We start from the raw sequence: 25558 nt of genomic DNA, 5'->3' as shown, positions 1-25558 counted from the left end.
TACAAGAAAGATTGAAAAGAGTACAGAGAAAATTTACAAGGATGTTGCAGGGTCTGGAGGACCTGAGTTATAAGGAAAGATTGACTAGCTTAGGACTTTATTCCTTAGAATGTAGAAGATTGAGGGAAAATTTGACATAAGTATATAAAAAAAATAGGGTAAATGCAAACAGACTTTTTCCACTGCGGTTGGGTTGGACTACAACCAGAGATCGTGGTTAAGGGTGAAAGTTGTTGAAAAGTTTTAGGGGAACATAAGGGTAAACTTTTAACTCACAAGATCATGAGTGTGTCTAATGACCTGCCAGCACAAGTAGTGCATGTGAGCTTGATATCAACATTTAAGTGAAATCTGGATAGGTACATGGATGGTAGGGCTACGGAGGGTTGTGGTCCTGGTGCAGGTGGATAGGAACAGACTGTTTCAATGGTTTGACACAGACTACATGGGCCAAAGGGCCTGCTTCCGTGCTGTAATTTTCTATGACTATGACAATTTCCAAGTGCGAATTTTGTCCAGGGCGCAGCAAGTGATCGAAATATTGGGAACAATTTGCATCAGCCTGTTCCACATCATTGCTCAGTGTGAATGTGTTATACATTTTACCCTTAGCTTAATTGGGGCAATCTTTGCATGTTGGTTTACCTCATTAAAATGTAAATGAAGTATTAAAGAAAACAGATATTGAAAACCTGAAAAAGGTAGAGGGACCAATCTTATTAAACACACTTTACAATAAAGGAATACGTACCAGCTCCATTAAACACTTCAACTGTCCAATATCTTCTGGAAGCGACACCAACTTATTGTTGCTGACAACCAAGACTTTAAGTGGAAGGGCACAGATGCACAATGGCAATGTAGAGAGTTGATTTCGACTAGAAAAAAAGGACATATCCTTCAAATGACACTTCAGAATAAGCTTCACTTAAATTACAACTGCTTCATTTAGATTTTATTATAGACTTTATTTTAACCTCTCATTCGTTTACCAGATAAGTTTTGATTGCTACATCACCTTCTACTAAAACTGTAAAACTGGCTCCAAAAATAATTTCATGTCTTGCCTTATTTCTAATGGGTTAGTGTACAATCTTTTCATGTTAGTTTACAGCTTTTTAAGTTGCATCTAAAGGGATAGACACATTTTTAAAAATAGAACTATTTAAAAATTTTACAACTTGACAGTTTTATGTGATTCATTCATCTTAATGTCCTGAACTTTTCATCAGCAACAAACCTCCCCTCACCTAGTTAACTGTAAAATCAAAGGCGTTACTCATAACCAAGTTTTAACCTACAGTTCATTCTCAAGAAATGAAGCACAGAAGAGAAACATTTGGCAGTCATCATGTGAACTACACCGTGGTTTGTAACAGAGTATATGTTCTATACTTGTGATGCCTTTGACAACAATGGCACTTACTGTCCATCACTAATGGCCCTTGAACAAACTGGCTGAACAAGAGGCAATTGGGTCTGGAGTCTGAATTGGGTTGGCAGATTTTCTCTTCCCTAAAGGACATTAGTGACTCAGACAATTATTCTATATGCATGAATAAACTTCTCGGGCTTCCAGCCGGGTACAAGTACTAATTTTAAAAGACGTTCTGCTGACAAACTCTACTATCATCATCAGGGATATTCGTCACATATGCTGGTAAAGCACTAGATCTTTCGTCATTCTTCATGCATGTTTGGAAGCAAAACTACAAGATATCCCCAACTTGTTTACCACAGCAGAGAAGATAATGGCCCTTACACTTAATATTCATACCAACCCGTTTCTGCTGCACCATAACAGTTCTTTGCATCACCATAAAAAATGTGTCTTGGGAGTCATGTCTCAGCAAAAGAAGACATCAATGATGAAATTCACCACCACCGTAAGGGCAACAACACAACCTTTGGTCGATTGAAAAATGGGGTATTTGAAGATTAAGAACTCAAACCTGGTATAAAACTCATGGTCTACCAGGCAGTACTAGTCTCTGTCCTCTGGTCTAACTACAGTAGGCACCTCAAGGCATGGAAGAAATATCATCAATAGTCCTTCCCTAAACCTACTGGAAGACTAGCAAATCAACTTCAGTGTCTTCTTCTTGGTCAAAATCTCCGCATTGATTCCCTAATTACACTAAGCAGGACATGTTGCTCACATCTTCAACATTCAACTCCCAAAGCAGACACTCTATACTGACCTCCATCGAGGAAGCACAGAGCAAAAGATTCAGGAAAATGTTCTAAGTCTCCATAAAGTGCAACATCTCCACTGACTCCTGAAAACCGTCAGCCCATTACCACTCAGAGTGAAGGAGAATATTCAGAATGGTGCTGAGAAATTCAAACTGGACTTCAGGAGCACATGGAAGTACACCAACTCAAATGGCCCATTGGGCTAATCCATCTATTGAGTCTGGCATTCACAAATTGAGAGAGTCTGGAATGCAATAGTCACAGTCATAGTCATACTTTATTGATCCCGGGGGAAATTAGTTTTCGGTACAGTTGCACCATAAATAATTAAACAGTAATAAAACCATAAATAGTTAAATAGTAATATGTAAATTATGCCAGGAAATAAGTCCAGGACCAGCCTATTGGCTCAGGGTGTCTGACCCTCCAAGGGAGGAGCTGTAAAGTTTGATGGCCACAGGCAGGAATGACCTCCTATGACGCTCTGTGTTGCATCTCGGTGGAATGAGTCTCTGGCTGAATGTACACCTGTGCCCAACCAGTACATTATGTAGTGGATGGGAGACATTGTCCAAGATGGCATGCAACTTGGACAGCATCCTCTTTTCAGACACCACCATCAGAGAATCCAGTTCCATCCCCACAACATCACTGGCCTTACGAATGAATTTGTTGACTCTGTTGGTGTCTGCTACCCTCAGCCTGCTGCCCCAGCACACAACAGCAAACATGATCGCACTGGCCACCACAGACTCGTAGAACATCCTCAGCATCATCCGACAGATGTTAAAGGACCTCAATCTCCTCAAGAAATAGAGACGGCTCTGACCCTTCTTGTAGACAGCCTCAGTGTTCTTTGACTAGTCCAGTTTATTGTCAATTCGTATCCCCAGGTATTTGTAATCCTCCACCATGTCCACACTGACCCCCTGGAAGGAAACAGGGGTCGCCGGTACTTTAGCTCTCCTTAGGTCTACCACCAGCTCCTTAGTCTTTTTCACATTAAGCTGCAGATAATTCTGCTCACACCATGTGACAAGGTTTCCTACCGTAGCCCTGTACTCAGCCTCATCTCCCTTGCTGATGCGTCCAACTATGGCAGAGTCATCAGAAAACTTCTGAAGATGACAAGACTCTGTGCAGTAATTGAAGTCCGAGGTATAAATGGTGAAGAGAAAGGGAGACAAGACAGTCCCCTGTGGAGCCCCAGTGCTGCTGATCACTCTGTCAGACAGGTAGTGTTGCTAGCACACGTACTGTGGTCTGCCAGTCAGGTAATCAAGAATCCATGACACCAGGAAAGCATCCACCTGCATCGCTGTCAGCTTCTCCCCCAGCAGAGCAAGGTGGATGGTGTCGAACACACCGGAGAAGTCAAAAAACATGACCCTCACAGTGCTCGCTGGCTTGTCCAGGCGGGCGTTTTAATTTTCATTTCAATAAAATGAAAACTCCAAAAAAATTGTGCTCTATCCCCATGCTCAATTATTACCAACAAACACCGCAAATGCTGCGCTCTCAAACAACAAGTAAACAACCAACATAACCGAAAAACATAGAATTAATATATTCCTGCCAGATTAACTAACAAATAAAAACAAACAGGCGGGATAAACTCTACAAAGAAACAGAAAAGAAAAAGACACATGAAATGGTCCGCAAAGTGCCATGCCAGCCAGTAAGCCTAGCCCTAATCAGACCGCTTTAACCAGCTCCCCACCCACCTTGTTATACCTAAAAAGTTATCTCCACCTATTACTGTAATCATATTCTGTCTCTCAGTCAGTGCCAGCACCGCAGTTTTCCTGAATGAATTTCTCTGCTTCTGCAGCAGTAGTAAAGAACTTGTTTTTTCTCCTTTCCACATGAAGCGTAGAACTGCTGGATAAGCAAGTGTATACCTCACATTGACTTTTTGCCATCCGGGTCAATGTATATTTTTGCACATGCGTGCATGAAGTTTGGGACATGAAAATGGTTAATTACATATCATGGAACATTACTGGGTGTGGAAATCCAATCAAGAGGAAAAAGGATTTATCATACCTTAAAGGTAAACAAATTGATGTTGCATTTGTCCAGGAAACACATTTTAAAGATGTTGAAGCACTGAATTTAGAAGAGATTGGGTGGGCCAGGTATTCTATTCATCATTTAATAGCAAACAAAATGGGACAATGACACAAAATAATCTGCAGATGCTGGGATCAAAGCAACACTCACAACATGCTGGAGGAACTCAGCAGGTCGGGCAGCATCCGTGGAAACGATGAGTCAATGTTTCGGGCCGGAACCTTTCGTCAGGAGTCCTGACGAAGGGTTCCCGCCCGAAACGTCGACTCATCGTTTCCACAGATGCTGCCCAACCTGTTGAGTTCCTCCAGCGTGATGGGACAATGACTTTAGTTAACAAAAAACTTAGTCTTATATTGCTTGGGGAATTTAAAGACAAGGAAGGCAGGATAATTTGTATAGATGCACTTATTAATGGGGTGAAACCAGTACTCTGTAACATATATGCACCTAATAAGGAAGACCCAGACTTTCTTAACAAGGTGAACAAAATTTTAGGTACCAAGAAAGGAAAAATAATTTTAACAGGAGACTTTAACCAAGTAATGGACCCTGTTATTCATAAAAGCAAATTTCAGACATTACCAGTACCTAGGGACAGGGCTGCCTTACATCACCTTATTGAGGATATCGGTCTGGTAGATATATGGCGATTAGTAAATCCATCCCGAAAAGAATATACATTTTTCTCTCATCGATATAAATCCTACTCTAGAATAGATTTTTTTCTAATATCCAACTCCATTGTAGAACAGGTGATAGATGGTAAAACTGGCCCAATAGCATTATCAGACAATGCACCAGTTGAAATTCAAATTGATTTAAATACTGAAAGGGGAAGGAGGGGTAGATGGCAAGTTAATACTATGCTGTTAAAAAATGAGGATTTTAGTGATAAGTTGGCTGAAGATCTCACTTCATTCTTTGAATTGAATGTAGGGACCACAGTAAAGCTGTCCTTGGTATGGGAGGCATCCAAAGCGTATATAAGAGGAAAATTAATAGCACAAACATCTAAAAGGAAGAAAGAAAGTATGGAGCAAATAAAAAATCTGGAAGCAGAAATAACCACATTGGAAAGGGTCTTATCAAGACAATATACCAATTAGTTATACAAAGAACTGTGCAATTTGAAATTCCAGCTAAATAATATATATAACAAAAAAGCAGAATATGCATTATTTAGATTAAACACAAGTTCCTACGAAGGTGGTGACAAAGCTGGTAAGCTGCTAGCACGATATTTAAAGCAGCAGAATACAAATAGTATTATACCCGTAATTAAGAAAGGGGATACATTAGTGTCATCATCTAAAGAAATAAACAAAGTCTTTCAATAGTTCTATGAACATTTATATGCATCACCGTTTAACCATGACCAGGAGGAACTGTATCAGTTTTTTGCTAACATAAAATTGCCTACATTATTCCCACAACAAGCTGAGTCCTTGGATACCCCAATTACTGAGGATGAGGTCAGACGAGCTATTGTGGCTATGAAAATGGGGAAATCTCCAGGTATGGATGGCTTCCCATTTAATATTATCAGAAATTTCTGGACATGTTGGCTCCTATTCTAACAAAAATCTATTCAGAAGCTTTTAATGAAGCATTAATATCATTGATCCCAAAAAAAGAAAGGGATGCAATAGATTCTTCCAATTATAGGCCTTTAAGTTTAATTACAGTAAGTGGCTGACTAAAATACTGGCTTCGCGATTACAGAAAGTATTGCCATCTATAATTAATACTGACCAGGTTGGCTTCGTTAAAGGTAGATCCTCAACTGACAATTTAAGGAGCTTACTGCACTTAACATGGCTGAACTCTTCAAGTAGTATCCCAGTTACTGCCATCTCCCTGGACGCCGAAAAGGCCTTTGACAGGGTTGAGGGGAGATTTTTAACCACAGCCTTGTCATTCTTTGGGTTTGGCTCTACTTTAAATCATGGATTAGAATTTTGTATTAAAAACCCTCAGGCTGCAGTTATTACAAATGGTATCATATCCCCATTTTTCAACATTTCAAGGGGTACATGCCAAGGCTGCCCCCTCTCTCCACTGTTATTTACGATTTTTTTGGAACCGTTGGCAATCATGATTAGAGCAGATTCAAATATTAGAGGGGTGAAGGGAGGCAGAAAGGAACATAAGCTGGGGCGGGGTTCTGAGTTGGATGATCAGCCATGATCATAATAAATGGCGGTGCAGGCTCGAAGGGCCGAATGGCCTACTCCTGCACCTATTTTCTATGTTTCTATATGCTGACGATATTTTATTACTGATTACTGATCTTCCTAATTCCTTACCCCCACTAATGAAAACAATTCAATTCTGAGGTATCTGGTTATAAAATCAACTGCAATAAATCTGAGGCTATGCCAATGTCAAAATTGTGCTCAGTATCTCAGTTTAATTTCAGATGGGTGTCAGTTGGAATAAAGTATCTAGGGGTCAAACTCAGTCAGAATTTGGATGAAATAATATTTCATTAATATTTCATATTATTTCATATGGTTATAAATAATCACTTTAAATTATGATCCATTATTGAGTAGGATAAGAAATAATCTGGATAAGTGGGGGCCACTGAGACTGTCACTCTGCGGTAAAGTCAATGTAGTTAAAATGGTCATAGCATCTCAGTTTAATTACCTTTCTATGATGCTTCCTTTAAATATATCAGATTTGATCTACAAACCCCATTTCCAGAAAAGTTGGGATATTTTTCAAAATGCAATAAAAACAAAACTCTGTGATATGCTAATTCACGTGAACCTTTATTTAACTGACAAAAGTACAAAGAAAAGATTTTCAATAGTTTTTCTGACCAACTTAATTGTATTTTGTAAATATACACAAATTTAGAATTTGATGGCTGCAACACACTCAACAAAAGTTGGGACAGAGTTAAAATAAGATTGAAAAGTGCACAGAATATTCAAGTAACACCGGTTTGGAAGACTCCACATTAAGCAGGCTAATTGGTAGCAGGTGAGGTGTCATGATTGGGTATAAAAGTAGCGTCCATCAAAGGCTCAGTCTTTGCAAGCAAGGATGCGTCGTGGTGTGGGTCGTGGCTCACCCCTTTGTGCCAAAATTCATGAGAGAATTGTTAGTCAGTTCAAAAGGAACATTTCTCAACGCAAAATTGCAGAGAATTTAGGTCTTTCAACATCTACAGTACATAATATTGTGAAAAGATTCAGAGAATTCAGAGACATCTCAGTGCGTAAAGGGCAAGGTCGGAAACCACTGTTGAATGCGCGTGATCTTTGAGCCCTCAGGCAGCACTGCCTAAGAACCAGTCATGCTACTGTGACAATTACAGCCACCTGAGCTCAGGAGTACTTCGGAAAACCATTGTCACTCAACACAGTCCGTCGCTACATCTAGAAATGCAACTTAAAACTGTATTACGCAAGGAGGAAGCCATACATCAACTCTATGCAGAAACGCCAGCGAGTTCTCTGGGCCCGAACTCATCTCAGATGGATCGAAAGACTGTGGAACCGTTTGCTGTGGTCAGATGAGTCCACATTTCAGCTAGTTTTCGGAAAAAACGGGCGTCGAGTTCTCCGTGCCAAAGAAGAAAACGACCATCCAGATTGTTATCAGCGAAAGGTGCAAAAGCCAGCATCTGTGATGGTATGGGGGTGCATCAGTATGGGTGAGTTGCATGTATGTGAAGGTACCATTGACTCTGAGGGATATATTAGGATTTTAGAGAGACATATGTTGCCATCAAGGCAACGTCTCTTCCCCGGAGGTCCATGCTTATTTCAGCAGGACAATGCCAGACCATATTCTGCACGGATTACAACAGCGTGGCTTTGCAGACACAGAGTACGTGTGCTTGACTGGCCTGCTGCCAATCCAGATCTATCTCCTATTGAAAATGTATGGCGCATCATGAAAAGGAGAATCAGACAACGGAGACCATGGACTGCTGAGCAGCTGAAGTCTTATATCAAGCAAGAATGGACAAATTTTCCAATTGCAAATCTACTACAATTAGTATCCTCAGTTCCAAAAGGATTAAAAAGTGTTATTAAAAGGAAAGGTGATGTAACACAATGGTACACATGCCTCTGTCCCAACTTTTGTTGAGTGTGTTGCAGCCATCAAATTCTAAATTTGTGATTGTTTACAAAATACAATTAAGTTGGTCAATAAAATTATTGAAAATCTTTTCTTTGTACTTTTGTCAGTTAAATAAAGATTCACGTGAATTAATATATCACAGATTTTTGTTTTTATTGCATTTTGGAAAATATCCCAACTCTTCTGGAAATGGCGTTTGTACAAGCAATACAACAAAATTATCAGTGATTTTCTATGGGATAAGAAGAAGCCCAGAATTAAAATGAATAAGATGTGTATGTCCAGGGACACGGGTGGGCTCAGTCTACCAGAACGTCAGGGCATATAAATTATCCTTTGAAATGACCAAATTAGCTAAACATTGGGACAGGGCTGATGTTGATTTAGATTGGGTAATTATAGAACGGAGCCTGGCTGCACCACATTCACTCCTTAACATCCTCTCACAACATGTGGAAAACAAGAATAATCTAAATCTTATACTATTTCACTCAAGGAGTGTGTGGAGTACAATTCATAAAGCCTGTAGAATGTCACATTTAAACCAGTTATACTCCTCGCTCTGGAATAACCCTGAGATATGCATTGGGAAAAGAATAGTGTACTGGAAAGAATGGAAGATTAAAGGTGTAAATACAGTAGGTGATCTCTATGAGAATGGGATTTTTATGTCATATGTGGATTTGCAGAGGAAATATAACTTTGTAGATAAAAGGAATTTTTGGAAGTATTTACATTGACATTGCATTAGTAGCATATTTAAGAAGGGTGACCCACAAAGTAACTCTACAGCTGAATACTTTACATTACCCCAGGAAGTTCATAAAGTTCAGTGTTTTATAAAATGTTCAAGAACTCTGTGGGTGAATCGTGTAACAATCTCAAAGCAGTATGGCAGAAGGATCTTGGAAACGATATTGAAGATAATGAGTCGTCAAATATTTTATCAAATGTGGGTAAACATATCAGGGAAGCAAGAGGGAAATTTATTCAGTATAAGGTAGTACACAGATATTATTGGACACCAACCAGACTGTACAAAATGGCGATTGTTGATAATAATTTATGCTGGAAATGTAAAAATGAGGTGGGTACATATTTTCACATGATTTGGGAGTGTTCCATGGTTCGTCCATTTTGGTGTAAAGTTCTTGATCTGTTGGGGAATTGGTCGGGTTCCTTGTGCCCACGGCTTTGTCTCTTGGGTGACAGGACAATGATACCAAATGTAAATAATGACAAATTTACTATTTTAAAGGTGGGTCTCATCACAGTTGCAAGAATTATATAGCAAAACTGGAAAAAACCCAGATGTCCCACTGTGAAGGAATGGACTGAGGAAATGATTAAGATTTCATCATATGAACACATGTTGGGAAGAATTAACGGTGAAGGAAAAGTGCAAGATGCGTGGGATCAATTTTGGTTGTATGCTAATTTAAACCTAAATTAGAACTTCTTTCTGTCCCTAAGTTTTATTTGTTTTCCTGTCAATGGGATGGCTGTGTAAATATCTGTACTGTATCTGCTCTGTGATATGCTGTGCTGCTTTGTAAAATAAGAATAAATAATAATAAAAATTTGAATTAAAAAAAAATTGAACATCAGTCATCTGAAAGTACACCAACTTGGAGTGGGAACACATCAACCTCCATCTCAAGGAACTACTCAAGAAAAAGCTGACATTGATATTTTCAGCAGGCTTGATATAGTGAGCATGTTTGGAGGCAGGTGAGTTGAGCACGAGATTTAAAATGTAAGCAGGGCCTTTCAGAACTTTTTGGTGTGCCAGGTTTATTAGGCACCTGGAACAGGCCTATTAAAAGAAGTTAAGTGGAGCAGCCATTGGGGGAAAGGCAAATGAACCCCTGTACACTTCCTCACTTTTTATTTTTCTCTCTTTTTGCTCTATTTATTTATTTTTTAATATATAGCTGTTAGTTTAATTTATCACTATTTTGATAAATATGTATTGCAATGTATTGCTGCTGCAAAACAACAAATCACATGACATACAACAGTATATTAAACCTGATTCTGATTCTGAAGTGAGTTAATAGGTAAACTGTCCTGTGATAAGGCTACAGTAAAATATTGTTGGGCTTCTGGGCGGCGTGGCTCGTTGGGCCGAAAGGGGCTATAAAAAAACTGTACCTCTAAAAAATATAACAAAATAAATGACAGACAGACCCTGTAAATATCCAGGTTGAACTCCACCTACCACTTCTCATCCCAGCTCTGCATCTTGTCAATACCCTGTCATAATCTACGCCAACCTTCTCGCCTATCCACAACTCCCCATCCTTTGTGTCATCTGCAAACTTACTAACTCACCTTTCCAGTTCTACATGTAAAAAAGCAATCACAAAGAGCTGGGGTCCCAGAGCAGATCCAGCCATACACCACTGGTCACTTACCGAAAGGCAGAAAACACTCCATTCACAACCCACCCTCTATGGGCAAGCCAATTCTGGATCCACAGAGTCAAGTTTCCCAGAATGCCATGCTTCCTGACTTCTTGAATAAGACTATCATGGGGAACCTTTTCAAACATATTAATAAAATCCACATACACCACACAGGGAAGAAAGAGAACATATAAACTCCTTACGGACAGCCCCAGGACTGAAACCCGAAATTTCACCTGGAATATCGTTGCGTAATGGCTTTGCTACCATAGCTGGTGAACCTTCACAAGGTGACAGCTACTGATGTGGTACCTGGTAATGCTCTGAAAACCTGTGCCAATCAACTGGTGCGTGTGTTCAATGACATTTTCAATATCTCATTGCTACAGTCCCACCTGTTTTGAAAGGGCAACAGTTACATCAGCGCTCAGAAGAGCAGGGTGAACTGCCGTAACAACTATTGTCCAGTAGCACTCACTGTTGAAGCGATGAAATGCTTTGAGAGCTTAGTCATGGCTGGAATCAACTCCTGCCTCAGCAAGTACCTGGCCCCACTGCAATTTGCCTATCGCCACAATAGGTCTACAGCAGGTGCAATCTCTTCATGCAGTCTTGGATCACCTGAAAAAATACTAATATACTAGGCTACTGTTTATTGAATACACCTCAGCAATTAATATAATCGTTCCTACAGGTTTGAGCAAAAAGCTCCAAAGCCTGAGCATCTGTACCTCCCTCTGCAACTGGATCCTCAGCTTCCTCACCAGAAGACCACAGTCCGTGCAGATCAGAATAACATCTCCACCTCACTGATAATCAACACTGGTGCACCTCAAGGATGTGTGCTTGGCTCACTGATCCACTCTCTCTATACCCATAACTATGTGGCTAGGCACAGATCAAATGCCATCTATAAGATTGACAGAACAACTAACAATTGGTGAAGAGAAGGTGTACAGGAGTGACAGATCAGCTGGTTCATTGATATCGCAGCAGCAATCCTGCACTCAATGTCAGTAAGACCAAAGAAATGATTGTGGACTTCAGAAAGGGTAGCCCTCATCAAAGGATCAGAAGTGGAAAGAATGAGTGAATGAATTGCACAGGATTGAAATAAACTGCGCAAAATTGTAAACTCAATCAGCCCATCATGGACATCAGCCTCCTCAGCATCCAGAACATATTCAAAGAGCGATGGCTCAAAAAGATGGCATCCATCTTTAAGGACCCCCATCACCCAGGGCATGACCTCTTCTCATTACTACCATCAGGGAGGAGATACAGGAGCCTGAAGGCACATACTCAATGACTGAGGAACAGCTTCTTCCCCTCTGCCATCTGATTTCCGAATGGACACTGAACCCATGAACACCACCTCACTATTTTTTTGCCTACTTACTTAATTTTATATATAGTGTATGTATATATGTGTGTGGGTGTGTGTGCGCGCACGTGCACGCACACACAAATACATTAACAGTTCATTGCAAAGAATTCACAAACTTTTTCTTGTAACCCTTTGCAATTACCTGTTTTCCTGCATTAATCACTTATAAAATGTGGTCTGGTCTTCAAAGTCACAATAATAGACAAACACAATCTGCCTAAACTAATAACACACGAACAATTGTACTTCTTCTCTTCAATCCTGAGTACACCATTTAAACAATCACAGTCCAGGTTCAAAAAAGTATGTCACCTCTGGGGTAATGACTTCGACAAAAGCTATTTGGAGTCGGGTGTTCCAATCAATGAGATGAGATTGGAGGTGTGGGTTGTAGAGGTGCCCTGCCCTATAAGAAAGTGACAAAGTCAGGTTACTGACAGAGCCTGCTCTTCTCAAGAAAGATCTGTTTATGTGCACCATGCCTCAATCAAGACAACTTGCAGAGGACCTTAGAAGAAGAATTATAGAGATGCATGAAGCTGGAAAAGGCTACAAAAGCATTTCTAAAGACATGAGCGTTCATCAGTCCACAGTAAGAGTAATTGTCTACAAATGGAGGAAACGCAGTATTTTTGCTAGTCTCCCTAGGAGTGGGCATCCTGCAAAGATCACACCGAGAACACAACATGCAAAGCTGAAGGAGGTGAAAACGAACCCAAGGGTAACAGCAAAAGACCCACAGAAATCTCTAGAACTTACTAAAGTCTCTGTTCATGTGTTCACTATAAGAAAAACACTGAACAAGAATGGAGTTCATGGAAGGACATTATGGAGGAAACCACTGGCCTCCAAAAAAAACCCATTACTGCACATCTCAGGTTTGCAAAAAACCACCTACAATGCTTCTGGGACAATGTTCTGTGGACAGTTGAGGCAAAAGTTGACCGTTTTGGCAGAAATGCACACTACTATGTTTGGAGGAAAAACTGCACTGCACAACAACACCAAAACCTCAACTCAACAATGAAACATGGTGGAAAAGGCATCATAGTTTGAGGCTGCTTTGCTGCCTTAGGATCTGGACAGCTTGCAATCACTGAGAGAATAACGAATTCAAAATTATATCAAGACATTTTACAGGAGAATGTCTAGGTACCAGTCCGTCATCTGAAGCTTGGATGATGCAACAAAACAATGATCCGAAACACATGAGTAAATCAACAACAGAATGGTTTATAAAGGAGAAAATTTGGGGTTTGGACTAAGTCAGAGTCCAGATCTTAACCCAATTAAGGTGTTGTGGCATGACCTGAAGAGGACTATTCATGCAAGTTATCCCAGAAATAGTGATGAACTGAAACAGTTTTGTATGGAGGAATGGTTTAAAATTCCTTCTCATCGTTGAGCATGTCTGATCAGCATCTACAGGAAATGTTTGGTAGAGGTTATTGCTGCTAAAGGAGATTCTATCATTTATTAAATACAAGGGCTCACATACATTTTCCAGCCTGGACTGTGAATGATTAAACAATGTGTTCAAAGATGTGAAGTACAATTGTTTGTGTGTTATTAGTTCAGGCAGATTGTGTTTGTCTATTATTGTGACTTAGATGAAGATCGGAGCACATTTTATGAGTAATTAATCCAGAAAAACAGTTAATTGCAAAAGGTTCACAAACTTCTTCCAACTGTATATACTGAGCCAATAAAAAGTATTCACCCTTCCCCAGAGATTTTTGTGTTTTTTGTTTTACAACATTGAATCAAGTGGATTTAATTTGGCTTTTTGACACTGATCAACAGAAAAACACTCTTTTGTATCAAAGTGAAAACATCTCTACAAAGTGATCTAAATTAATTACAAATATAAAACACAAAATAGTTGACTGCATAAGTAAGACACACCAAATTATCACTAGTGCAGCCAATTGATTTTAGAAGTCACATAATTAGTTAAATGGAGATTTGCAGTCAAGGTGCTTCAACTGACTGCAGTAAAAATACACCTGCATCTGGAAGGTCCACCTGCTGGCAAGAACTACATCATGAAGACAAAATAACAGTCTAAGCAAGTGCAAGTCAGGAGATGGGTACATGAAAACTTCCAAGTGCAGTTAGGAAAGAATATAGCACAGCTGTACATCTGCCTAGAGCAGGCTGTCCTCAAAAACTGAGTGACCATGCCACCAAGAGACCTATGATAACTCTGGATGAGTTACAAGCTTCAGTGGCTGAAATGGAAGAGCCTCTGCACACAACTGTTACCTGGTGCTTCACCAATCACAGTTTTATGGGAGAATGGCAAAGAGGTAGTCACTGTTGAAAAATATTCACATGAAATCTCAGCTAGAGTTTGCCATAGGGCATGTAGGATTCTTTGAAGTCAGCTGCAAGAAGGTTCTATGGTCTGTTGAAACCAAAATTGAGCTTTTTGGCCATCAGACTAACCACTATGGTTGGCATAAGCCAAACACTGCACATCATCAAAAACACACCCTCCCTACTGCGAAGCATGGTGGTGGCTGCATCATGCTGTGGGAACGTTTCACTGCAGCAGACCCTGGAAGGCTTGTGAAGGTAGAGGGTAAAATGAATGTAACCAAATACAGGGAAATCCTGGAGGAAAACCTGCAAGAGAACTGTGACTTTGGATATTTGCTTTCCAGCAAGGCAATGACCCCAAGCATAAAACCAAAGCTACACAGGAATAGCTTAAAAATAACAGTTATTGTCCTGAAGTGGCCAAGTCTGAATCCAGACCTCAATCCAATTGAGAATTTGTGACTGGACTTGAAAAGGGCTGTTCACTCATGATCTCCACACAATCTGAGAGAGGCTAAGCAGTTTTATAAAGAAGAATGGGGAAAATTGCAGTGCCCAGATGTGCAAAGCTGACAGAAATCTATTCATACAGACTAAAGGCTGTAATTGCTGCCAAAGGTGCATCTACTAAATACTGACTTGAAAGGTGTGAATACTTATGCTATCAATTATTTTGTGTTTTATATTTGTAATTAATTTACAGCACTTTGTAGAGATCTGTTTTCACTTTGACACAAAAGAGACTTTTACTGTTGATCAGTATCAAAAAAGCCGAATTAAATCCACTACGATTCAATGTTGTAAAACAATAAAACATGAAAACTTCAAGGGAGGTGAATACTTTTTATAGGCATTGTACACACCTCTTACTGTTATTCAGTTTTTATTACAGCTATTAGAGTCTTTTTCGATAAGTCTCTATCAGATTTGCACAATGTAATGGAGCAAGATTTGCATATTTATCCTTGCAAAATTACTCAAGCTGTGCCAGGTCAGTTGGGGAGCAGCAGTGGACAGCAACCTTGAGATGTTCGATCAGGTTAAGGTCAGGACTCTAGGCCACATAAGGGCATCAATTTTCTTCATTTGTAGTTAATGTAATTCATGGTTACTCTGGCAGTGTGCTTTGGGTCATTGTCCTGCTAAAAGACAAATTTCCTCTGCAGTTTAAGCTTTCTGGGGGAGGCTGGCAGGTTTTTAAACCAGGATCTCTCTGTATTTAGCAGCACTCATCTTCCCATTAATTCTAACCAGATTTCCAGTCACTGCTGATGAAAAGCATCCCGATAGAATGATGCTACATCCACGATACTTTAGAGTAGGGATGGCGTTACCTTGCTCATGCGCAGTATTAGATCTATGTCATTCGAACACTTAGTGTTGAGGCCAATAAGTTCCACTTTAGTCTCACCCAACCACAAGACCTCTTTCAACATCTTTACAGCATCTTCTAAGTGAGGATTTGCAAAGTCTTTACGGTCACTCTTGCCACTTTTCCATAGATACACTTTTTGTGCAAGGCCTTAAGAGATTGTGGAACCATGAACATCATCTCCAGTTACAGCCATTGATTTCTACAGCTCACTCAGAATTACCATTGGCATCACAGTAGCCTCTCTTACAAGTACCATACTTCTCAGTTTAGAGGTGCAGCTGACCTAGGTAGTGTGACTTGGATTTCATATTTTTTCCACTTTTCACGATGGACTGCATTGAGCTTCGAGGTATATTCACTGCCTTTGAGATGGTCTTGTACCTTTCCCCAGATTTGTGCTTCTCTATTATCATTTCCCTGACTTGTCTGGAATGCTCTTTTGTCTACATTTTTGTTTGGTCAAGTGAAAATCCTACTTCAATATATTTTAAATTTAGAAAATGAAACAGTAAAATGTGAAAATAGTTTTAGGGGTTGAATACTTTTTCAAGGCACTGTAAATACTTTTAATCAGCCTCAGGAGTCATTGTACATGTGCAGAAGGCCAGCTGAATAGGTTGTGTCATCATCATATAAGACCATAAGACATAGGAGCAGAATTAGGCCATCTGGCTCATCGAGTCTGCTCCGCCATTCAAACATTGCTGATCCTTTTTTTCTATCTCCTCCTCAACCCCAGTTCCCGGCCTTCTCCCCATAACCTTTGATGCCATGTCTAATCAAGAACCTATCAATCTCTGCCTTAAGTACAGCCAACAACCTGGCCTCTACAGCTGCTTGTGGCAACAAATTCACCACACTCTGGCTAAAGAAATGTTCCCGCATCTGTTTTGAAAGGGCGCCCCTCTATCCTGAGGCTGTGCCCTTTTGTCCTAGACTCTCCCACCATGGGAAACATCCTTTCCACATCGACTCTATCTAGGCCTTTCAACATTTGAAATGACTCAATGAAATTCCCTTCATTCTTCTGAACTCCAGCGAGTACAGACACAGAGCCATCAAACGTTCTTCATATGATAACCCTTTCATTCCTGGAATCACCCATCTTCCCACTAATTTTTGTTTTGTTGTATGCCTTTTCTTTTGCTTTTACAATAGCTTTGACTTCTCTTGTCAGCCACGGTTGTACAATGTTACTATTTGATTATTTCTTCATTTTTGGAATACACATGTCCTGCACCTTCCTAATTTTTTTTTACCAGAAATGCATGCCATTGCTACTCTGCTGACATCCCTACCAGCAGCTCCTTCCAATTTACTTTGGCCAGCTCCTCTCTCATACCACTGTAATTTCCCTTACTCAACTGAAACACTGCTACGTCAGACTTTACTTTCTCCCTATCAAATTTCAAGTTGAACTCAATCATATTGTGATCACTGGTTCCAAAGGGCTCTTTGCCTTAAGTTCCCTAATCACCTCCGGTTCATTACATAACACCCAAGCCAGTATAGCTGATCCCCTAGTAGGCTCGAAGACAAACTGCTCTCAAAAGCTATCTCTTAAGCATTCAACAAACTCACTCTTGAGATCCATTACCAACCAGATTTTCCCAATCAACCCACATGTTTAAATCTCCCATGACTACCATAATATTGCTCTTTTGACTCGCCTTTTCTATTTCCTGTTGTAACTTGTGGTCCACTTCTCAGCCACTGTTGGGATACCTTTTACCCTTACAGTTTCTTAACAACCCACAAGGATTCAACACCTCCCTATTCTATGTCACATCTTTCTACTGATTTGATGCCATTTTTTACCAGTAGAGCCACACGACCCGCTCTGCCTACCTTCCTATCTCTCTAATACAACATGTAACCTTGGACATTCAGCTCTCAACTACAGCCATCCTTCATCCACGATTCAGTGATGGCCACAACATCAAACCTGGCAAACTGTAATATTGCAACAAGATCATCCACCTTATTTCTTATACTACGTACATTTAGATACAATACCCTGAGAACCATACTTGCTATCCTTTCTGATTCTTCATCCCTAATGATTTGATACTCAGCCTACTGGCTGCAACTAAGTCCCATCACGTGCTTGCCCTTCCTGACAATCTGACTGTACACTATCTTTACTTTTTTACCATCCGTCCTCTCCTGAATCCCTTCACTCCGGTTCCCACCACCCTGCCAAGTTAGTTTAAACCCTTCCCAACAGCTCTAACAAACCTGCCCCCAGAAAATTGGTCCCCCTCAAGTTCAGGCGCAAGCCTTCATTTTTCAACAGGTCACACCTCTCCCAGAAGAGATCCCAATTATCCAAGAACCTGAAGCCCTGCCTCCTGCACCAGCTTCTCAGCCACACATTTATCTGCCAAATCATCCTGTTTCTACCCTCACTGGCACATGGCACAGACAGCAATCCAGAAATTACTACCCGGGAGGTCCTGCTTCTCAGCTTTCTACCTAGCTCTCTAAATTCTCTTTTCAGGACCTCTTTGCTTTTCCTTCCTAGGTCATTGGTATCAACATGTACCAATCTGTCTGCTCCCCCTCCCTCTCCAAGATGTGGAAGTGATCTGAGACGTCCCTGATCTTGGCACCTGGGAGGCAACATACCCTCCAGGTTTCTCGTTCATGTCCATGATATGCCAGTGCACCCATAATTCATGGTCTTCCCAGTGGATGTCTTGTGGTGATACACAGCAAAATTTGAGATCCCAATACTCCTCATTCCCTGCCTTCAACTTGGCAAAGAAATATGGCAGGGATAAGACATCATAGAACAACAGACCTAAATACTGCTCATTGTACCAGGTGTATTTAACTATTAAAATTTTCCAAATCAGAATCAGGTCTATTATCGCAAACACGAGGAAATCTGCAGATGCTGGAATTTCAAACAACACACATAAAAGTTGCTGCTGAATGCAGCAGGCCAGGCAGCATCTATAGGAAGAGGTACAGTAAACGTTTCAGGCCGAGACGTTAGTCCTGACGAAGGGTCTCAGCCCGAAACGTCGACTGTACCTCTTCCTATAGATGCTGCCTGGCCTGCTGCATTCACCAGCAACTTTTATCTGTGTTGCCTCAGGTTTATTATCACTGACATATGTCATGAAGTTTGTTGTTCTGCAGCAGCAGTATTGTGCAACACATCACAAATTATTACAAGTTACAATAAGAAATATAAAAATAGAAATAGTGCAAAAAGAGACCAAAATCGAGAGGTAGCGTTCGTGTCTCATGAATCATTCAACAATATGATGGCGCAAGGAAAAAAGTCTTCAGGCTCCTGTACCTCCTACCTGATGGCAGTAATGAGAAGAGGGCAAGAACTGGTTGGTAAGGGTCCTCAACCATGCTTGAGGCACCACTTTTTGAAGACATGCTTGATGGTGGGAGGCTAGTGTCTGTGATGGAGCTGGTCGAGTCTGCAGCTTGTTTCAATCATGTGCATTGTGGTGCCTTCACACCAGGCGGCGAAACAATCACTCAGAATGTTCTCCAGGGAACAGATGAGGAAATTCACGCAAGTCTTTGGTGACATATGAAACCTCCTGAAGTATAGATGCAGGAACACCTTTTTTGTGACAATACCAATATCTTGGGCCCGGATAGATCCTTTAAGATGTTCACACCCAGGAATTTGAAACTGCTCACCCTATCTACTCCTTTCCACTGACGTTGAATGCTAGGTTGTTGCTGCAACACCACTCAACCAACCAATCTATTTCACTCCTGTGCACCTCCTCATCATCTGAGATTCTGCCAACATCAGTGAATATATACAGATGGCCATTTGAAGCAGGTGAGAACCTCCAAGTGCAACAATGAAACCTTGAAGATGTTCCTGTACATTCCAGCCAACTGATTTGCGCAGGTTTTAAGTAGTCTGTCAGATGTACAATTGCACTCTGCTGTCTTGTGAGGGTTCACTCTTATGACATTGTCTTCCTGAAAGAGCTTTAGTAATATTCCAGTTTGAGGTATCTCTGGTTTGCTGCGCACCACTTCAGAATTTGGCCAGCCAGCTGAAATAACTTCAACTTTAAGATTACACCAGCATGCCAGCTGGAATTCCAACAGAACTTTTACATTAAACTCTCACATACTTGATTGACACAAGTGACAAAGTCAGGGACATGGGGACTCAGTGACCATTGCCCTCCATTTCGCCTCACAATTCAGAAAGCTAATTGAGTAGAAGATTGCCATAATTTTGGAACCACTAGAACTCTGAAGAAAACAATTCAGTTTTTCCACAGGGGATTTTGTGGTTACATTTCAAAATAAACTTTTTGCTAAACACTGCATGGAGTAGTTCTTTATGTTACCAAAGAAAGTAGATTGTTTTCCTGCAAGCAAACCAAATACAGTATTATTTCAGGAAGGCAAGCAGATTTTGAAAGCTAATTGAAAATAAAATATACTTTAGCTTTCTGTGGTTTGTTGGCTAATTCTGCCGCTTGCTAGAAAGTGAATAAACAGTATCCACAAAAACTGTGACAAACTTTGCAAACCCAACACTGTATGGTTCTTGTCAGCCTGGTAACTGTTATGAACTATCTAGGCTTCACACTGACAAGCAATACTAGAAGCACACGATTTTACTCAGTCTTTACTGATGATATTTTCTCAATTGTTGTTTTTGTAAAATCTTGACATGAAAATATAAAGTATTAAAATAATATATTGACTGTACCAGCAATTGCAGGACATGTCGGAGCAGACTCATTGGGTAAATGGCCTAATTCTGATCCGATATTCTATGTCACTGAGGGTCTTGGATTATATAGGTGCTTTTTTAAATGCGAATATGTTTCTTTAGTCGCTATTTTGAATGCGATTTTTTGTTTGTTTTTGCACATTCGTCTCGGAGAAACACTGTTTTGTTCGCTGCATCTATTATGGTTGAGTGATAATTAAACTTGATTTGATTTGATTGATTGATTTAAAATCCAGGCCAGAGGATATAAAGCAACAGAGAAACTAACAGGAAAATGACTTAAGTACCAGTTGCTTTTCTCAATGGATCACATAGAACTATTCAATCTCTAGTGATTAGGCAAACGTGCCAGGATTATCCCAATTCAGTTCTTGCTCTATCTTAAACCACTTTTGTACATTGATAAATGAATGCTGCGATTTTATTTTATGTTATTTGGATGCTAGAATTTTTTATGACTAAAGTGTACAGTTTGTTGCTTGCTAAAGGACCTCACAGGAAGTGGTTAAGGCTGAGTAAATGCCCCATCAGCTATGGCTGGAAGGCAATGAATATATTTCCCTTGTCAAAAAGAAACCGATCTGACATCCGTAGCTACAGTGAGTGACTGAGGCACAGATATTGAGGGGTAAGAAAGGGAATTGGCCCAGGATGGTTCTGCTATTAAAACTCATACTGCATGGAAACAACACCATTTGGCCTACCATATCCAAAATAACCATCTGGCGGCCATCTACATTAATCTTTGCACATTTGATCCATAGCATTCTATACCAAGGTAATACAGGTACTTATCCAAACACTTCTTAGATGTTGTCAGTGTCTCTCCTTCCACTATACCCTCTCCAACAGTACAGTACAGGTACCCACTCTCTGGTGATAAAGGATCCCCTCAGTTCTCCTCTGAATCTTGTATCCCTTACCTTAAAATCTACATTCTCTAGTTTCATCTAGGGGCAAGATTTTTGCAGTCTACCCTATCTATATACCTCATAATTTTATATACAGTACTGTGCAAGCATCTTAGGCACATGTAAAAAAAAATGTAAAGTGAAGATGCTTTCAAAAATAATGAAATGGGGGGCGTCACATGATGATGACGTGGGGATTGAGACATGTAAATCCAGCTCTCCCGCAACAAGTCAGTAAAGTACCGTTTAAACAAAACAAAGTTAGTAAATATTTTCTGAAGACTATTTATAAGCTTTGTAAGACTACTTTACGATATGCCTCCTAAACTGCAACAAAAGAAGTCTGCTGTTGCGAAGCAGCCGCGAGACGGGAAGAAAAAAGGGCCTACTGCAACGATGGAGCCTCGGACTCAAGTTGGATCTCCTTCGGTAGAACAGGGAGCAATGGCGGTGGTAACGGCTTCTTCGAAGAAGACACCGGAAATGCGCATGCGCAAAGAAGAGCGCATGCGCAAATTGACACAACGCAAACTACAAGAACCGACAGCCACTGCAATTGAAAATGACTCAGAGTCAGAATTGGATTCTGCAAAGAACACAGATGAAGAAGAGGAGGAAGAATTGGAAGCAATTGGAAGTAAAGGAGATGATAGAGACATGAGAGAGGCTATATCGCAATTAACGGCTGAATTAAGAAAAGTAAGAGAAGAGCTTAGAGATACGAAGATGTGCTATGATAAAGTTATGGCAAGACAGGACAAAATGGATAAGAAGCTTCAGAAGATGGAAAGAGCAATGGGGCATATGAATGATAGAGTGGAAAAAACAGAAAATGATTTGCTTGTCTGGAATTCGGAAAGAAACCGACTCTTGGAGAAAGTGGACATGTTGGAAAATTTTAGTAGACGTAATAATATTAAAATTGTTGGTCTTACAGAAGGTATGGAGGGAGATAAACCAATAGAATTTTTTCAAAGATGGATCCTGGATGTTTTGCAAATGGAAGAGGAGGTTCGACCAATTGAAATTGAGCGGGCACATAGAGCTTTAGGACCAAAACCAAAAGATGACCAATATCCACGATCGATTTTAATAAAATTCTTAAGATTTCAAGACAAGGAAAGGATTCTACAGGCAGCTGCTCGAGCTGCCAAAGATAGAAAAGGGCCATTGATAATTAAAGGGAACAAAGTTTTTTTCTATCCTGATATAAGTTACGAACTTTTGAAGAGAAGGAAGAAATTTAATCCAGTGAAAAAAACCCTATGGGATCATGGTTATCAATTTACACTGCGTTATCCTGCAACCTTGAAGATTTTTTTGCCTGGTGGAGAAAAAAGATTTTTTGATGACTACCAGAAAGCAGAGCAGTTTGTGCGAGATTCTCTGAATATTCACCAGATACAAGAACAAACCCAGGAGAGCGAGATAGATTGAAGATGAAGATTGGGTTAAAGAATGGACTTGATGGATTTTTGAAGCTGGATGAATGTATAAATATATTATTAATTATACGAGGGGGGTAAGAAAGGTTAAAACTGGAGGAATATTAGTTGGGAATAGTAATACTAATTTTGTCTATATATATATATATATATATATATATATATGTTTTTTTGTTGCGGGGGAGCTGGAAGAAGCACTGATTGATTGCTACGCTAGTCATGTGTGCAAGCGTGGCTTTTGCCACGACCCGCAAAATGGAGGGGGGTAGTGTTGTGTATCCTTTCATTCACAACATTAGTGGGGGGGTATTTTGTTTTTTCTTTTTTTGTATTTTTTCTATCTTCTTTTTTCTTTCTGCCTGGAAGGTTGGGAGGGAGACACATAGCAACATGGTGAAGTTTAAAGAGATTCCCCAAGGAACTATGAGAGTTGAGAAGATATATAATGTTTTAGATTGGAGTAACTTTGTTAAGAATAATGACTAATTTATTGAATTTTTTGAGTTTTAATGTTAAAGGGCTTAATGGACCAGTGAAAAGAAAAAGAATCTTAACGCATATTAAAAAAATGAAGATAGATTTAGCTTTTTTACAGGAAACGCACCTAACGGAAACAGAACATCAGAAACTAAAGAGAGACTGGGTGGGTAGTGTTGTTGCGGCTTCATTTAATTCAAAAGCGAGGGGAGTAGCAATTTTGATCAATAAAACGTTATCAATTAGAATACAGAATGTAATAACTGATTCTGCGGGGAGATATGTGATTATACATCGTCAACTTTTTTCTGAACTATGGACTTTTATGAATATTTATGCACCAAACGAAAATGATGCAAAATTCATACAAGAAGCTTTTCTGAATTTGGCAGATGCGCATGAAAAAATATTAATTGGAGGAGACTTTAATTTTTGCTTAGACCCAGTCTTAGATAGATCAACCAAGGCTGTTATAAAATCGAAGGTAGTAAATTTAACTTTATCATTGATGAAGGATTTAAATCTGATTGATATATGGAGAAGAATCAATCCTAAAGCAAGAGACTATTCGTTCTATTCCCAAAGACATAAAACTTTCTCAAGGATAGATTTGTTTCTATTATCAATGCATATTCAACACAGAGTGAAAAATATGGAATATAAAGCAAGAATATTATCAGATCATTCCCCTTTATTAATGACAATAATAATGGCTGATAAGGAAGAAGTGGCTTATATATGGAGATTTAATTCAACATTATTAAAACGTCAAGATTTTTGTGATTTTATGAAAAAGCAGATCCAATTTTTTTTGGATACAAATTTTCATTCAGTGGATGATAAATTTATATTATGGGATGCGATGAAAGCATATCTTAGGGGCCAGATAATAAGTTATACGTCTAAAATTAAGAAAGAATTTATAGCAGAACTAGATCAATTGGAAAAAGGGATTACAAAAATAGAAAAAGAATCTCAAAGATATATGTCAGAAGAAAAACGAAAACAACTTGTCAATAAGAAGTTACAATATAATATGCTTCAGACATATAGAACGGAAAAAGCAATTATAAGAACTAAACAAAAGTATTATGAGTTAGGTGAGAGAGCACATAAAATTCTTGCCTGGCAGTTGAAAACAGAACAAGCTTCCAAAACAATAAATGCAATTAGAACAAGGGCAAATAAAATATCTTATAAACCTCTTGAAATAAATGAAACCTTTAAAAATTTCTATTCTGAATTATATCAATCAGAATCCCAAAATGATGTTAATGAGATAGAAAGGTTTTTATCACAAGTTTCTCTTCCAAAATTGAATTTGGAAGAACAGAAGGGATTAGATATGCCTTTTACATTTAAAGAAGTTGAAGAAGCTTTAGGATCACTCCAAAGTAATAAATCTCCAGGAGAAGATGGTTTTCCACCTGAATTTTATAAAAAATTTAATGATTTATTATTTCCTCTTTTTATGGAACTAATACGTCAAGCAGAAAAAATACATAAACTTCCAGAATCTTTTTCAACAGCGATTGTAATAGTATTGCCAAAAAAAAACAGAGATCCTATGAAACCAGCATCATACAGGCCTATTTCTTTATTTAATACGGATAATAAAATAATAGCAAAAATTTTATCGAATAGATTATCTAAATATTTACCAAAATTAATACATATGGATCAAACAGGATTTATTAAAAATAGACAATTGGCAGATAATGTAACCCGGCTACTCAGTATAATTCATTTGGCACAAAAAAGGGATGAGAAGAGTATAGTAGTAGCTTTGGATGCAGAAAAAGCATTTGATAGATTAGAATGGGATTTTTTATTTAAAGTACCAGAAAAATATGGGTTAGGAACATCTTTTATAAATTGGATTAAAACTTTAAATACTAACCCTAAAGCTAAAGTAGTGACAAACTCTCAAATTTCAACACCATTCCAGTTAAAAAGGTCAACTAGACAAGGTTGTCCACTATCACCTGCTTTATTTGTATTGGTGATAGAGCCATTAGCAGAACTAATTAGAATTGATCCAGATATTATGGGTTTTAGAGTTAATCAGGAGGAATATAAAATTAATCTTTTTGCCGATGATGTTTTAATCTATTTAACAAAT

At 39.3% G+C, this 25558-nt stretch overlaps 1 protein-coding gene across 8 annotated transcripts in view; it reads right to left on the bottom strand.

The window, feature by feature from the left end:
• The window catches only part of LOC134348231 (leucine-rich repeat and calponin homology domain-containing protein 1-like), a 431827-nt gene that overhangs the window by 286503 nt on the left and 119766 nt on the right, over positions 1-25558 (bottom strand). For all 8 annotated transcript variants that reach the window (XM_063051296.1, XM_063051301.1, XM_063051300.1 and 5 more), the window contains exon 3: positions 752-878. In XM_063051296.1, coding sequence (XP_062907366.1) covers positions 752-878 — 127 coding nt within the window. The remainder of the gene's footprint in view (positions 1-751; positions 879-25558) is intronic.

The sequence above is a fragment of the Mobula hypostoma genome, chromosome 6 (genome assembly GCF_963921235.1).
Source record: "Mobula hypostoma chromosome 6, sMobHyp1.1, whole genome shotgun sequence".
In the NCBI taxonomy this organism is placed as follows: Eukaryota; Metazoa; Chordata; class Chondrichthyes; order Myliobatiformes; family Myliobatidae; genus Mobula; species Mobula hypostoma.
This window is presented reverse-complemented; position numbering and strand designations above follow the sequence as displayed.